At 37.6% G+C, this 16,048-nt stretch overlaps 1 protein-coding gene across 4 annotated transcripts in view; it reads left to right on the top strand.

The window, feature by feature from the left end:
* Window positions 1–16,048, top strand: part of INVS (inversin) — a 78,093-nt gene that overhangs the window by 31,864 nt on the left and 30,181 nt on the right. For all 4 annotated transcript variants that reach the window (XM_019649492.1, XM_019649494.1, XM_019649493.1 and 1 more), the window contains 3 exons: window positions 130–359; window positions 4,278–4,384; window positions 10,488–10,700. In XM_019649492.1, the coding sequence (XP_019505037.1) occupies window positions 130–359; window positions 4,278–4,384; window positions 10,488–10,700 (550 nt within the window). The remainder of the gene's footprint in view (window positions 1–129; window positions 360–4,277; window positions 4,385–10,487; window positions 10,701–16,048) is intronic.

The following is a 16,048-nucleotide window of genomic DNA, read 5'->3' as shown; positions in this document are numbered from 1 at the left end:
TCTGAAGCAGATGATATATGTGGAAGCATTTTGCTGAGAGTAAAGCTGTTGTTATATTTTTAAACCTTCTATTCTTTTTAATAAACGCCCCCTATATTTGACATTTTTATTATATTTTTGCTTTCTCAGGTGGAGCAAGGGTAGATCTGGTGGACCAAGATGGACATTCTCTTCTACACTGGGCAGCACTGGGAGGAAATGCTGATGTTTGCCAGATACTGATAGAAAATAAGATCAATCCAAATGTGCAAGATTACGCAGGAAGAACCCCTTTGCAGTGTGCTGCATATGGGGGTTACATCAACTGCATGGCAGTGCTCATGGAAAATAATGCAGACCCCAACATTCAAGACAAAGAGGTAGGAATTCTGGGTCTTTTTATATTGTTTGTGCTTAAGTGTTTAGTTTTACTTTGTTAACTAAAATTGAGTAAAATGACAATTTGCCAAATGTAAAGATCACTCACAAATCTGTTAATTAAAAATGGTTTTTATTTGTCCATGTTTTCTTCGAGTCCTTGTCTATCTATGTAATTTAACAAAGTCATAATATAGGATGGGAATAATTTTATAACTTTTACAAAATACACATACATGGCATATGTATATGTATATATGATTGTGTGTGTGTGTGTGTGCGTGTGTGTATATAATCATATATATGTATGATTTTACAAACCACATTTTGTTTGGTTCACTTAAAATTATCACCAATATCTTCTCATTTGGTATATAATCTTTTCCATAAGCATGGATGCTAAGTATTCTAAAGTTCTAAGAGTTTTATGTTTAATAACTGATTCAATCCTCATCATAACTCTATACATTTTTTACTATTATTATCCTCATTTTACAGATGAGGAAATTGAAGCTCATTGAGCTTAAATAATTACTCTAAAGTAACAATAGCGGCAGGGAAGTTGGAGGGAGTCTGGGTCCACCCTGTGCCTATAACTCAAATTTTAGAATTAAATAAGTAACTTCCTATTGCTGGACACTTTTTTGTTATTACACATCATGTGTCATTAATCATCTTTGTGCATTTAACATTTTTTTCTTTTGGATTATTTCCTTAGAATGTTTTCCCATAAGTGAGATTATTGAATCAAATAATGAATGGTATATGAATGTAATTAGGCTCTGATATACAAGTATACTGTCGAACTGATTTTTAAAACATGTGAGTTAATCTGTGCTTCCTCCAGCTATGTAGTAATGTATTGATTTCTCTCAATTTAGCCAGTATTGACTTTTTTGCTAGTTTAATTTAACTCTTTAAAAATATTAGCATGTTTTCCATGTCAGAAAATATGTTCCCTATTAATTTATTCAACAAATATTTATCAAGATTATTACTACATGTAAAAGTAACATAATGAAAATTTGTAAAATATGGTCCTTGTACCTATTATTAGAAATGTATCTTTTATAATTTGCAATATCTTTTACATTTTTTACAAGTTGCTATTTTCTTCCATAAGTTGCATACTCGTATATTAATCAACTTTCCAGCTCTATTTTTACATGTATTGTTTTTATATGTATTGTTTTTTATTATATACATAAACAATCATACTACCTGTGAATAACATTTTTATTTCTTCCTTTCCAATCCTTATGCCTTTCATTTCTTGTCTTATCTTATGGAACTAACTAGGATCTCCAATACCATGTTGAATAGAATTGGTGATAGTTGACAGTCTTAACTCATTCTGGCTTCTCAAGGAGAAAGCTTTAAGTATTTCACCATTGAGTATGATGTTCGCTACAGGTCCCCTTATATTTCTAGTTGCTAAGCTTTTTTTAATCACAATTAGCTGTTTAATTTTTGTCAGATACTGTTCTTGCATCTATCAACATGATCATATTATTTTTTTCCTCTTTGCTGTTAATATGGTAAATTACATTGATTACATTGTTTTTTCAGATATTAAACCACCCTTTCATTCTTAGAGTAAATCCACTTAAGATTTATTGTTAATATATATATATGTATGTGTGTATATATATATGTGTATATATATATATATGCACATATATATTTATTAGTGGATTTTATTTGCTAATATTTTGATATTTTTGCATCTATGTTCATGAGAGAGATTGATCTACAGTTTTTCTTCTACTATACTTGTCAGGTTTGGGTAGCAAGGTTGCACTGACCTTATCAAAAGAGTTAGGAAATAGCACCTCTTTTCTTACTCTCCTAATGAATTTGTGTGAGATTGGTGTTACTTCTTCCTTAAATATTTAGGCGGATTCCCTGGTGAAGTCATCGGGTCTAGGGGTTTCTTTTGTGCAAAAGTTGTTAATGATTCAGTTCCATTAATAATTACAAGACTATTTAGGTTTTCTAATTCTTTTCTTTTCTGCTTTAATAAGTTGCATTTTTGAGAAATATATCCATTTTATTAAAAAAGTCAAATGTATATGCATAAAATTGGTCATATATGCTCTTATCTTTTTTATGTCTGTAGGATCTATAGTGATTTCCTTTTATTCATTCCATATATTGGTAATGTATTTTGTCTTTCCTTTTTTAAAACATTTTCTATTTTGCTTTTCAAAGGACTGACTTCTGTCTTAGTTGATTTTCTATATTTTAAGATTTTTTTTTAACTGTTCATTGATGTTTACTCTTACCTTTATTATTTCCTACCATCCACTTTCCTTGGGTTTGATTTACTATTTTTTTTTAAAGATTCTTTTGATGAAAGTTTAAATCATTGATTGTTTTCAATATTCTTTTCCAGTATATGTATTTACACATGCTTCTTCTTCTAAGCAGTGCTTAACTGTATCCCACAGTTTTGATAAGTTTTATGCTCACTGTCATTCAGCTCAAACATTTTCTAATTTCTATTTTGGCTTATTTTTTGACACATAGATTATTTAGAAGTGTATTGTCTAATTTCCAGGCAGTTAGGCATTTTCTTATTATCATTTTGTTGTTGATTGCATTAATTTCCTATTGGTGCTATAACAAATTACCACAAACTTAGTGGCTTGGAACAACACAAATTATTGTCCTACTGTGCTGGATGTCAGCAGACAAAATGGGTCTCACTGGGCTCAAATCAAGATGTTGGCAGGGCTACGTTCCTTTTGGAGGCTCTAGGGGAGAATCTGTTTCTTGGACGTTTCCGGCATCTAGATGCTGCCCTCCTTCGTTAGCTTGGGCCCCATTCCTCCATCTTCAAAGCCAGCAATGACTAGCGGAGCCTTTTTCACACGCTTCACTCTGACACTCACTCTCCTGCCTCCCTCTTTCACTCATGAGAACACTTATGATTACATTGGGCCCACCTGAATAACCCAGGATAATCTCCTCATCTCAAGGTCAGCTGATGAGCAACCTTAATTCCATCTGCAACCTTAATTCTCCCTTTCCATATAACATAACATAGCTACCGATTCCAGAAATTAAGATGTGGGAATCCTTGGCAAGGGAGTGCATTGTTCTGCCTACCACACTGATGTGTACCTTAAATTCTACCGTGGTTAGAAAATGTACTCTGAATTATCATAGTCTTTCAAAATCTTTTGAGGCTTTCTTTATGGCCCAGCATATGGTTGATATGGGTAAATGTTCTGTGTACACTTGAATACTAATTTTGTCATCATTTGGATGCAGTGTTTTATATATATCACTTAGGTCAAATTTTTACATTGTATTGTTTGGGTCTATATCGTTTCTGCTCTTTTATCTGTTCAATCAACTATTGTAAAAGATGGGTTAAAAATCTCCCACTGTAATTATGGATTTGATTATCTCCCCTTTTAATTTTGTCAGTTTTCGGCCTATATATTTAGAAACTGTGTTATTAGGCACATACAGATTTAGGAGTGTGATGTCTTCCTCTTTGCTTTAACACCATGAAATATCCCTCTTTATCTCTAGCAATGCTTCCTGACTTCTTTATCTTTTATGACACTGAAATTTTTTAAGAATGCAGGCCATTTATTTCATAGCATTTCACTCCATTTGGGTTTACCTTATGATTCCTCACAATTGGATTCAAGTTTTCCATTTCGGGTTGGAATGTTACGTAAGTGATATTGAATCCTCCAGATATCACCTCTGGAAATATATGATGCCCCTTAACATAGTGCTAATTTTCATCACTTGGTTAAGGTGCTGTCCACTTCATACGTCACATTTTCCCTTTCTGCAATTAAGCAGTTCGGGAGAGAATTGTTTAGATTTTGAGTTAGCCTAAATAACTATGTCCAAAAATACTGATTCCAGACGTACTTGACCTTTGCTCGTGCTTGTAGGGAAGAACAGCTTTGCACTGGTCCTGTAACAATGGATACCTTGATGCCATTAAATTGCTACTAGACTTTGCTGCCTTCCCTAATCAGATGGAAAACAATGAAGAGAGGTAAGTAAACTGTGGATAAAAAGTATGTACTGTTGTTTGTCTCACATCCTTTCTGCTAGATTTTGAAAATCTCAAGTTTAGATACTGGTTCAGAAATAGTAAGTACATTCATAAGGAAATCCTGAACCAGAAGAAAAGAGTAAAAGTTCCATGCGATGTTGACTTAGATCGTGGGATTTGAAAGCTATTTAGGACTTGAGATACCACCTAGAACAAGCCTACATTTTACAAATGAGGAAACTTACTCTTTCTTCTGGCTGGTGACTAGCACAAAGTCAGGGGTTCCAAGACTAGGAATTTAGTTAAACCAGAGGAATGTGTTGTATGTTCAAGAAGTTTCTCTTGTTGAAGAGGATATTATCAGTTAGTGGACAGAGGTGCCACCATAGAACATGAAAAAATAAGGAGAAGCTAAGATGAAAGCTCAGGACTTTAGTCTAAATACAGATTTATTTAATATGAGATCCACAGAGTCAGGCTGGTGGTGTTCCCCAAGGACCCAGGCCCAGTGAAAAAGGACCAGACACAGTGTGAAGTCGAAGCACAAGAGATTCTTGGTGGTCTTGCATCTAGGAAGAGTCTAGCAATTGGTAGGTAACAACTAAATTTGTGGTCAGGCTTCCATCCCTTAGCTCCCCCCAGCCCAGGCCTGTGCTTTTGTTTCCATTGTCTATGGATGCTCTACCTAAAATGACACCATCACCACCTTCTTAGCCACCACCAGTTCTTTCTTCCTGTCAGGAGGTGGGAAACTTGGGAGAAGTAGGGACTTTCTCTGTGGGCCAACTGTCTCAGAGGAACCGTGCTCCTCCTTTCTGGGGCCAACCCCTTAATTTTTTCCACTTCTTCAGAACCATTCCCCATTAGTTATATCCTCCATCCATTATTTTCCAAAATGGTTTTCTGAAGTTTGTCTTCTCTGCCTGTAAAGCCTTTCTTCTCTCAGACTGTCTTCACTGCCTCATGCTCACCATTCAGGCCTTTGTAGTCTGGCTTCCATCCTCACGTTTGTACTGAAATTGGCATCTGAATGGTCACTGACAGATTCCTACCTGAAAAATCATATGTTGGCCACTCTGTCCACTCTCACAGGCTTTTCTGCATCATCTGGTTCTGTTGCTTCCTCTTTATTGAGACTAAACCTTCTCTAAGCTTCTGTGACAGTATATTACCCTGATGCTCTTCTAATCGTATCTGCTCCTTCTGCATTTCTTTTGGCTTCTCTTCCATTTATTATTTTTTAAATAAAAACATTCTGCAGAGACTGGCTCTCCTCTCACAGCCTGTCTTCTTTGGCTTCAGCCTGGGTGCTAGTGAGCCTAAAACTCTATTTCAGACTCAGTGTCTCCCTCTTCTTGGCTCACACTGTCATCCCTCTTTATCCCCAGCACTGCTGTCTAAATCAAGCCCTCTTTGACTCCTTATAGGACTATTGCACTGTCTCCTTGCTGTTTTCCCTCCTTTGATCTTGCCTCATTCAATTCACATCCTTCCAAGGCAGCCTTCCTAAATCATATTTCTAATGTAATTGGTAATCATGGCGTCCCTCTGTTCGAATGCATCCTCATCTAGGGAGACTGTTCTGATCCCCAGTCACGTGTCCCAAACTTTCTTCCCCCCTACACTGTGTATTTCTATAGCGTGTGGCACACTTCACTGTATATAATAACCTTATGTAATCTGTCCTCTATTAGCAGAGAACTCCTGAAGATCATGGTCACCTCTGTATTGCTCACAGTGCTTTTCATGAAGCAGAGGCTCAATAAATAACCTGCACTGCCAAGTGGGTGTTTTCAGGATCCTGGGAGCAGGACCCTGCTGCATACCTGCAGTAGAAACTTCTGGAATTCTCAGAGCATCTGCAGAATTAGATAAAGCAGACTAGTATGTCCTACTTTAGGGGCAATTATAGAAAGAACTGTCTCTCTTATAGTCAAATGACAACTGCAAAACAAAAAAGATTTGAAGATTTAGGGGGTTCGACATTAAAGGAGGCTAGAAAGCCAAGTGGAATCCTCAAGGCTGAGGTTTTGACATTAAAGCAGATAAGTGAGAAAGCTGAAGATGTCTGCCTCTGAAATCCTAAAAAAAATCAAAAGGGAAACTTTAAGAATCCTAAGAATTAGTGATGATTTATTTCTATAAAGGGTTTATTCTCTAACAGTGTTTACTGACTACTAGTTTTTCAGGAAACAGTAAAAAAAAAAATTTGTAATTCAATTCCCATTTATGTGCTAATAAGCCTTGAATTTCAGACCTAAATAAGCCTGTGAATGAAGGTGCTTACTGCCTCCTGGAGTAAGTGTATGCTAATTACAGACCAAAAGACCAAAGGAAAAATCCTCCTAACTGTACTGCCAATCTACAGATGAAAAGAGACAGTGGCAATATTCCAGGCTCCTTTAATGTTTCATCAGCAATGCACCTTGATGTACAAATGTCAGAATGTGGCACTGCCGTTTATGTTTATTGACATTCTAGTTTACCCATTCTGCTCATCCCATCGGACCATTCCCACATGGCTGCTCCAATTGTATCTTGTTCTTGTCTTTATCTACATTGTTTCTTGACTGGTTACCATCAATGTAGTGCTAATTTTTACTTCTGGTGCATTGACACTAACCACTTGATGTGCACAGCATAGACATAATTTTTGCCGGCTACTGCTGGCTTTCAGTCAATAACTATCTGACAGCGACACTCTGACATCGATGGGCATATTCACAGCACTTGAATGTTTCTAAATTGAACTGGGGATGAAGAAAGATTCAGAAGTAATCATCACAATATGGTCAGTTGCTTAAACTGTAGGTATAAACTTCAGCCTTAAAACCTTGCTAGATATTTGAATTGTGTCTCCTTGGTCAAAAATTGACTGAGAATCCTAAATAAGCCAATTGTAAAAGAAGACATTTTTGAGAAAATTGGGAAAATTTCAATATGGAGTGGGCATTAGATCTTCCTAAGGAATTCCTGTTAATTTTGTTAATACAATAATGACATTGTGATTGTGTCCATATTATTTATAGATGTATACTGAAATGTGGAGACCTGAAATGATAGGAGTTCTGAGATTTGCTTTCAAATACTTGAGCAAAAATAAAGTGGAAGGGCTTGGATAAAGCAAATATGGCAAAAATCTTGCTACTTGTTAAATTTGGGTGATGAGTGTTTAAAGGATTATTGTGTTATTCTCTCTACTTTTGTTTAATTTTCTCATAATAAAAATACAGTTTTTTCATAAAAAATATTTTAAATATTTGAAATGCGATTTTCCATCCAGAAGCAACCTAAGAGATCTAGTTCTTCCCTCCTTCCTTTCACCACCTTTTACAAATGAGAAAACAGAGCTCGGAGAAGTGAAGAGAATGCCCAGGGCCCCACAGGTCTGCAGACACCACTTCAGCATTCATTAGGGGATATTATGCTCCCTGTCATTTCCTTTTGTCATATCTGTCAGTAAAGGCATCGTTTGGGCCTTACTTTCATAAACCAGGTTTTGATAATCCTGCTTGTATACTCTTTTAATTATAGAAGAAATGATCACACTTACTAAATATATGTTATTTGCATGTTGATTTTAGAAGTTTCATTCTATAGGAGATTTATACTCAGTAATTGATAGAGGTATTGTGAAAGGATTATTAAACAAGGAGTCAGTCATGCGATCTTAGTTCCAATTCTAGATTCTGCAGGTAACTAGTTACATAACCTTCAGCAAGGTACTTAATTTTTCTGGGTCTGTTTATTCATTTAATTACACTAAATGTTCCCTAAAATTCAAGTTGGCTCTACTGTTATGTGGTTCTATGACGCTGATAATCTTTTCCATTGAATATGTAGTTAATTTTTTTTAAGTTTTTCTGAATTTACAAAATGCTACCTACTTATAACTAATATTTTAAAGTTTATATAGTGGCTTTTACTTACAGCCTTCTGGTCCCTGAACAGTAGTGGCAAATCAAGCTGTCCTAAAATGGGGGTTCCTTAGTTTTAGTATTTGGGGTCTCCTTCTGAATTCAGAGTTTCCTTACCGAAGTATAAATACTTATAAATACTAGTTTGGGTTCTATGGAAATAATATTTATGAAGACTGTGGTATCATAGATCATACTGCAATGTATGTCCTATAATAATAATAGCAGACATTTGTGAACTGCTTCCTTTGCACCATGTTCAATGCCAGTCTTTATCATTATTACTTTTTTTTTCTTCATGCCAAGTCTGTGATGAGGAAACTGGGTCTTAGAAACATCAAGTAGGTTGTTTAAGAAGTTAGCATTACCATTGTTGGATGGTAGAATTTGAGTTTGTTTTTTTTTACTTCAATTTTTTAACTTTTTGTATTGTTTGAATTCTTAAAATGTGTCATTTTTACCAAGTAGTCATTTTTCTTTAAAAAAGCAAAGCATATCTGCCAAGATATGAACAGTAGTTAACTGTGAGGGTAGGAATATAGCTAACTTATTTTCTTCTGTGTATTTCTCCAATTTATTTTATATTTCTAAAAATAGAAGATATGTTTTTCAAAAGGAATTTGGGTAAAATCACACATCTAGGAAGTAGCCAGTTGAGATTTAAACATATAACTATATGGCAATCATAACTATCCGTACTAAGTAATATATTTATCAAAAAGGTGCTGTGTACACGCTGTACAAAATTTAAGGACAGAAAAGGACGTTCAGTGAAAAGTACGTGTTTCTCCCTCCCTACCTCCTCTGCCTCTGAGACCAGCAGTTTCCCTCTCAGAAGCATCACCATCACCAGTTTCTCGGGAAACTCCTGGAAATGCATTTTACATAGATAAGCATATGGGATATATTCCTTTCTGTACAAGTGGAACACACCATAATACTGCTCTGTTTCTTACTGTCTTCTTCATTGAACAAGACATCCTGGAAAGCGCCCCTTATTTATCCATATACCACAGTAATGGCTGCATTATGCAGATGACTTCATTGCGTGGATAGCGCGTGCTGTATTTAAACAGACCTCTGTTGATGGACATTGAGGTTGTTTCCACTCTTTTACTATTTCAAACTGTGCTTCTATGAATATCCTTGTACATAAAGCATTTCACACATGAGCGCAGATCTGTGGGATAAAGGCCTACACGTGAAATGGCTATGCTGAAGGGCAGATGCATGAGTAACGCTGGCAGATACTGCCAAACTGTTCCCCCTAGAGATTAACGTATTGGGTTGTCGGAAAAGGCATGACGTATTTTACTATGTTTTTCAATGCAAAAATGCGTCATGACTTTCCCGACGACCCAATACTTCCTACTTGGGGAATCATCTTTTATCTTTGTCTTTGGTGTTTTTGCCCTGCAAATTTTTGTTATTTTTATGTAGTTGGATTTATCATTCTTAAGTTTTCTGTTTTGTATCTTTAAAAAAAAAAGACTTCCCACCCCAATTTTTTTTAAAAAAATCATCCATGATTTCTTCTAATATTTTCATGGTATGTATTTGTATATGTATATGTATGTGTATGTGTATGTGTATATGTATGTGTATATGTATATGTATATGTATTTAGATCTTTGCTTCATCCTTTTGGAGTAAAATGAGATATAAGGCTCCTTTCTTCCAGATGGCTAGCCAGTTGCCGCAACACTATTGCATAATCCGTTCTTTCTGCAGTGATTTAAAGAGCCATCCTTAGCATACACTAAATCTCTCCATTTGGAGGCATATTTTGTATTCCATAAGCGTTAACTATCAGTAATCTATGGGCTCAGACTTATGACTCTCACAGAAAATTATTTGCAGTACTTTTTCAGATAGGAGCAAGGAATTATTTGGAATATGGGAAAGAGGAGAAGTGATCACGTGTTCTCACAGCCCCGTTTGTGAGCAGTGAGCAAAACTCAGGAATGGACATGGTCAGCAGCCCACAGCCCCTGACGCCAGCTTCACCCTTGTTTTAGAGAAAAAAAAGGAGCAGTCCTGGAGGACAGAAGATAGCTCTGCCTGATAATATTCCACATCTTAGAATGAGGTTTCCTTCCGCTGCGTAACATTGCCAGCTTAACTGTGCCTTGAATTACATTCTAGCGCTTACAAAAACAACAGCAAAACCTCTCTTCCTGCTTCAGGTATACCCCCCTCGATTATGCTTTGCTCGGTGAGCGCCATGAAGTGATCCAGTTCATGTTGGAGCACGGTGCCCTGTCCATCGCAGCTATACAGGACATCGCTGCCTTCAAAATCCAGGCTGTCTACAAAGGCTACAAGGTCAGGAAAGCTTTCCGAGACCGAAAGAACCTCCTCATGAAGCATGAGCAGCTGAGAAAAGATGCTGCTGCCAAGTAAGTCTGAGCTGGAGAGATTGTGTTCTCACACCTGAGAGTCAGAGTGGAAGGGGCGGGTTGGGGGCGTGGCCAGGAGAGGGACTCAGGAGAGAGCCTGAGAAAATTTTGAGCCCTGTGTCCATGTCACCCGTCTGCTCACCAGCCTTTCAGAGGACTGGGGCCAAAGTGAAGGCTGAAGGCCTAATCTCTACCTGGTGGCTGTGCCTCTTGTGTAGTCCTTAATGTTCTAACTCAGGGACAAACCACTGCCACATCCACCCATGGCAAGTAGTGGGAGGGTGGGCGTGCTCCCACAGTGAGCCACAAGGAAATGATTGGTCTTCTCGCCTTTCCTGTCTTTCCAAAAGAAACTAACTCCAATTTCTACTCTATTTTCACTAGATTAGTCACAGTCTAGTTTTGATTTGATTAAAGCAACCAACTTGTATAAATAACTTGCTTTACCCCACCTAGTCCTTAACAAATTTGTACTAAATAATGTAATTTATTCAAGAAACATTGATTAAATTCTTAATATAAATAAAAACTATTGGATGGAACCTACAGAGAAAATAGTAACTCAAAGTAAAATACTTGCTTCAAGGACCTCACACTTATTTGGATAATGAATGATACAAAATGTTCAAAATAGTCATTTGTGCCTGTTCTACACTGTGATTATTCAGTCACATAAATGATTGATTTTAGATTTTGCTTTGGTTTGTCTTTTCTTAAATAGCAGGAGAGTATTGCATTAACAGGTATAGATCCCAGAACTTCTGATGATAAAGATGTGAAAGACAGGCGGTTCCCTACGGGATAACTTCCTGGGCCGTGTCCTGAACGTTTCCAAATCGTGGGTTCTTCCAATTCCTGAATCCTTCCATGTCTTGCCCACAAGGGGGAAGCATAAGTGTAATAAATAACAATTAAAAATAATAATAAAAGGCTGAATAAACCATGGTAGTAAGAAGTTGAATACCACAATGAACTGGAACACTAACCATGTCAGCCTTTGTGGACAAGATGGACAGAAACACATTATTTTCTACGACTCTGAAGCTACCAAAGTAGGTGGCATCCTAGGAAATATTATTTTGCATTGTTTTTTCTCTTAATGGGCCTCGCCTTTCTTCCGCTTTGCCAAAGAATCCAGTGTTAAGCTAAAGCCTCTACATGCGTCCTTTTCCAGCCTTCTTAGAGAAGTTCTCTGCATGTGAGTGACGACTGTAAGTGGGTCATACATGCAACAAATTATCCTGAGTTGCAAGTAAATATTCTCTGCAAGGAATAGAACATTGTATTTCCTTCAACTGATGTTTCTTTAAACTTCAGTTTGATGTGTGAGAGTCTGTTTTCAGAATTTGAAGCCATATCCACATCAATATGGCAGCGTGACTGAATTTGTATGTCCCTCAAAGGAACGTGTTAATCCACACACATTCCACTTTGTTTTTGGAGAAGGGGGACGGACCCCCACACGCTCCCTCTCCAGCAGAATAGGGTTGTGGGAGAGTGGAAAGAAGACCTGGGTTAAAATCCAGCCTCTGACATTTACTTGTGATGAATTTCTCTCTCTCAGCCTCAGTTTCTTGATCTGTAAAATATGATCAATTAGATCGGTTGATTTTTAGGCACTCTCCAGTTCTGTGGAAACTCCCAAGTCTTCACGGTTAGTGAGCTCAGCCTCTCCTTTGTGGTGCTGCCCAGAGGCTGTCTACCTGGGGTCAGGAGTTTGTGTTCAGTGCCGAGCTCGGAACTAAGAATACATTTGTCAGAAGATGTCCTATACAGAGGGAGGGGTTTCAAATAATGAGCTTCAATAAAGTACATAATGGTTTACAATATTTTTTTTTCCTAACAAGGCCTTATGTAACTCCCAGCCCAGAGGGTTTGAAATGACCAGGAGATTTAGGGAACATCTAGTTCACCTTTACTTGTTATCCTAATTAGTTTCACTATTGTGAAAGATAGGTACTCTTTGTTCTTAATTCTTAGTTTCTGAAGTTCATTTTTTAAAACGCTTTTAAACTGGTGCCGTGCTTACTGTGATAATATTTGAAATTGCCCAAACTGAAAAATTATAATCTCCTTTACTTTTTCTCAATCACAATCTTTCCTTTTTTGGGTGTCATTTGGAAGGAAACACGTTTTTTACACTTTACCTGTCACCTCCTATAGTCATTCTAGTATATAGTTCTCCAAGAGAAATATTTAAATGTTAAATATTTCTTTAGAAACTGGTTTAACTTGTTTTAATTTTATTTCTCAGAAGTTATTTCTTAAAATCCGAGTCAGCATTTAATTTTGTGTTTGGTTCTTGTTTTAAGGAACAGAAATCAGAATGTTAAATTCTGCTGCTGCCTTGTTGACCAAGGTGGCCCCGGGCACGTCCTGTTACCTCAGTGTACCTCTCCCCATTTGTCACGACAGGGTGGCGAAATCACCTTCCTTAAAGTAAGGATGCGAAAGGAACTTATTAGACTTCAAGCGATTTCTAATTTACTGATAGAGAGAAATGGGGAGAGAAGTTTCAGTCATATTTTCTCAGGCATGTTTTTTAGAAAATACTATTTAAGTCCTACTTATAACCCATTTAAAAGCACTTTATAACTCATACTGCGCCACCTATGTTGATGCCAAAATGAACATTACTATAATTTAACTGCCAAAGCACACAGTTGAATGCACACTAAAATAAGACTGTGTTTATGCTGATCACTCTTCCTTCCTGAAGATTCCTTTTTGCCAGGTTTTTATTTCACTCTCTAATCTCAGATCTCCTCTAACTCGCTGACTCTTCCTTCTCGCATCTTTTTAATTATACCATCTCCACACTGAGGACAGCCCCATGGGCTAACTCCTTAGACTTCTACGCCTGCTTTTTTTTTTTTCATTGAAAATGTATCTACTCTTAAAACTTAAATTACTTCATCTCTGTAGATAACCCCTTAATTTGTCTCACACCTTGACCTCCTGGAACTTTAATCCCAACTCATCAGTTGCCTACTGGGCAACTTTACTATCCCTTTGTTACTTGCCAGCATTTCAGATCACTGGACATTTTCATTTGCATGTCTTATTGCCAGCATCACTTCAGGCTCACTGTGTGAGACCTTCAGCTCGCCACAACCTCTCTTCTCGCGTCCTTATTTCCCTGCTAGTGCTGCCACCGCTGATTCTGTTTATTCCACTTTTCAAATATATTTTTATGCCCTTTTGCTTTCATTCTCTGTCCCACCACTCTATGCAGGCCGCCATTCTTAAATACCAACCATGATGCTATGTAAGAGCCTTCAACATTTTACTTCCACTTGTATCTCCAAGTCTCATTTCTCTGCACTACAACCACCCTCCTGCACCCTCACACTTGAGGTCTCAGCCATCCTGACCTTTCTTTACTTCTGTCTCACCACTCTCTTGACTCACCGCATTCTCTGTGAAACCTTAGCTTCTTTCTGGCTAGTATATGAGATTGACTATGTCTCCTAGAGTTACATAATCAAGTCCAGTGCGGGTCACCCAGTTCATACTCTTGTGATACTTAAGTTCCTTCTACAGGGGGTAGTCCTGTGTCCTCAAAAAGTCAAGTGACAAGGAATTCATTAGTGGACAGTTCTGTCTGGTGGTTCTTGTCTACCTTTTGGTTTTGAGCTACCCCTTGAAGCAAAAGAGAAGAGTCTAAATCCTTTTCCATAAACCACTTTCAGATAATCAACGAAAGTGCCCATGACACTCCCGCTCATACCCCGGGTCTCCTTTTTGCCTCATCGCAGACCCTCTTGCAGCCTGCTCCCCGAACACCTTCAGTTTGTCAGTGTCAGTGCCAAGGTGGACCCATAGGTCTGACCCTCCTGCTCATACTGTGGTCTGACCCGTGGGGAATCAGTTCCATGACTCTGTTTCATGCCTTTCACTTCTCTGAGCCTCAGTTTCCCATCAGTAAGATAAAAAGAAGATTTCTCAATCCAGCACAGGCTCTCGGGCTCCCTGAAGCTATGTGCAGCTTTTCATGTATCATGAGAATATATGAATTTGGGGGTAAAGGGATCTGTAGATTTTTATCACATTCTCAAATAAGGTCCATGAGTCCCGAAGAGAATTTAAAAAATGGACTAAATGATATCTGCGGTATCTCCCAGCTCTAACATTCTATAAGTCAGAGATCCTAAAACACATGACATTTTCCTATTCCCTTGAGAGGAAGTCAAAGACCAAATATTAGTAGTAGGCCCGTTATTCAGCAACAATGAAGAGATAGAACCTGACAGACCCCCTACATACAGTGCAATACCAACTGAAAAGGTTAGAACTAAACCTTTTCTGTCTGGCGAGGCAATCTGTTTCCTCTCACTGGAAATGTCCCAGCAGAAATTTAATTATTATCTCTCCAGGATAATATATAAGGAATTGTTCAAAATTATATAAAGAGCTGGTCTCTAAGATCTCTTCTGAGTCAAAGATTCTGTGACAGCTGGGTTGCATGTCTTTGCTCATGCTCTTTTCTGTGCCTCAAATAACCTCTCACTTCCCTCCCTCTCTCATTTTGACATTCTTTTTTTTTCTTCCTGTTTAATAAGCTCCCACATCCCCTATTTTAGCACTCATCACCTCTAGAACTCACTATCTGCAGGAATATATGGGTTTGATTCCCCACTAGATTGTCAGTTCCTTGAGAGCAGGGATTGTTATATATCTTCGTATTTCCAGTGCTTTAGAGTACTTGGTATATAGCAAGCATTTAATAATAAATGTTCAATAACTATCCCTACACTGGCTCTAAGACCTTACATAAGTCACTCATCATTCTAGGCCTTAGTTTTCCCCTCTGCCAAATGGAAATGTTGGGCCTGATACTCTCTTAGGTGTCCTTCAGCTCTAATACTATGAATCTCTGTAAATTTACTACTTTAACTTGTTTGCCTTACTCAGGCAGTGAACACATGTACCATTTATCCTCAGGATGCATGCTAGCGCTTATATATTTGTGCATTTGGATTTCCAACTCCCTCCCTATTTGTCGTGAGCGAATGATCACTTGACAGGTTTATGATTTTCAAAAGAAACATAAGAGCAAAGGAGTTTCCCACTGCATGTATTTGAACATTAGACCCCGCTATGTGGCTTTCACAGAGAGTTCTATTTGCCCAGAAAAATGAATTCTATTAGACACTGCATTCCATGAATATGCAAGTTTCCATTGCCATGAAGATAGGACCTAAGAGAGGTTCGAGAGATGTAACTAAAATGGCTTCCACAGAAAAGGGAGTTAGTTGTGTGGTTTCAACAAGGAGCATTTTCTAAAAATAGCCTTCAGCCCAGCCCTGTAGACCTCTTTACTTCTAACCAGATCTGGCCCAGGGCAG

This window comes from Hipposideros armiger, unplaced genomic scaffold (assembly GCF_001890085.2).
Source record: "Hipposideros armiger isolate ML-2016 unplaced genomic scaffold, ASM189008v1 scaffold_133, whole genome shotgun sequence".
Classification (NCBI taxonomy): domain Eukaryota; kingdom Metazoa; phylum Chordata; class Mammalia; order Chiroptera; family Hipposideridae; genus Hipposideros; species Hipposideros armiger.
The sequence above is the reverse complement of the archived record's forward strand: the minus strand, read 5'-3'. Positions and strand labels throughout refer to the sequence as shown.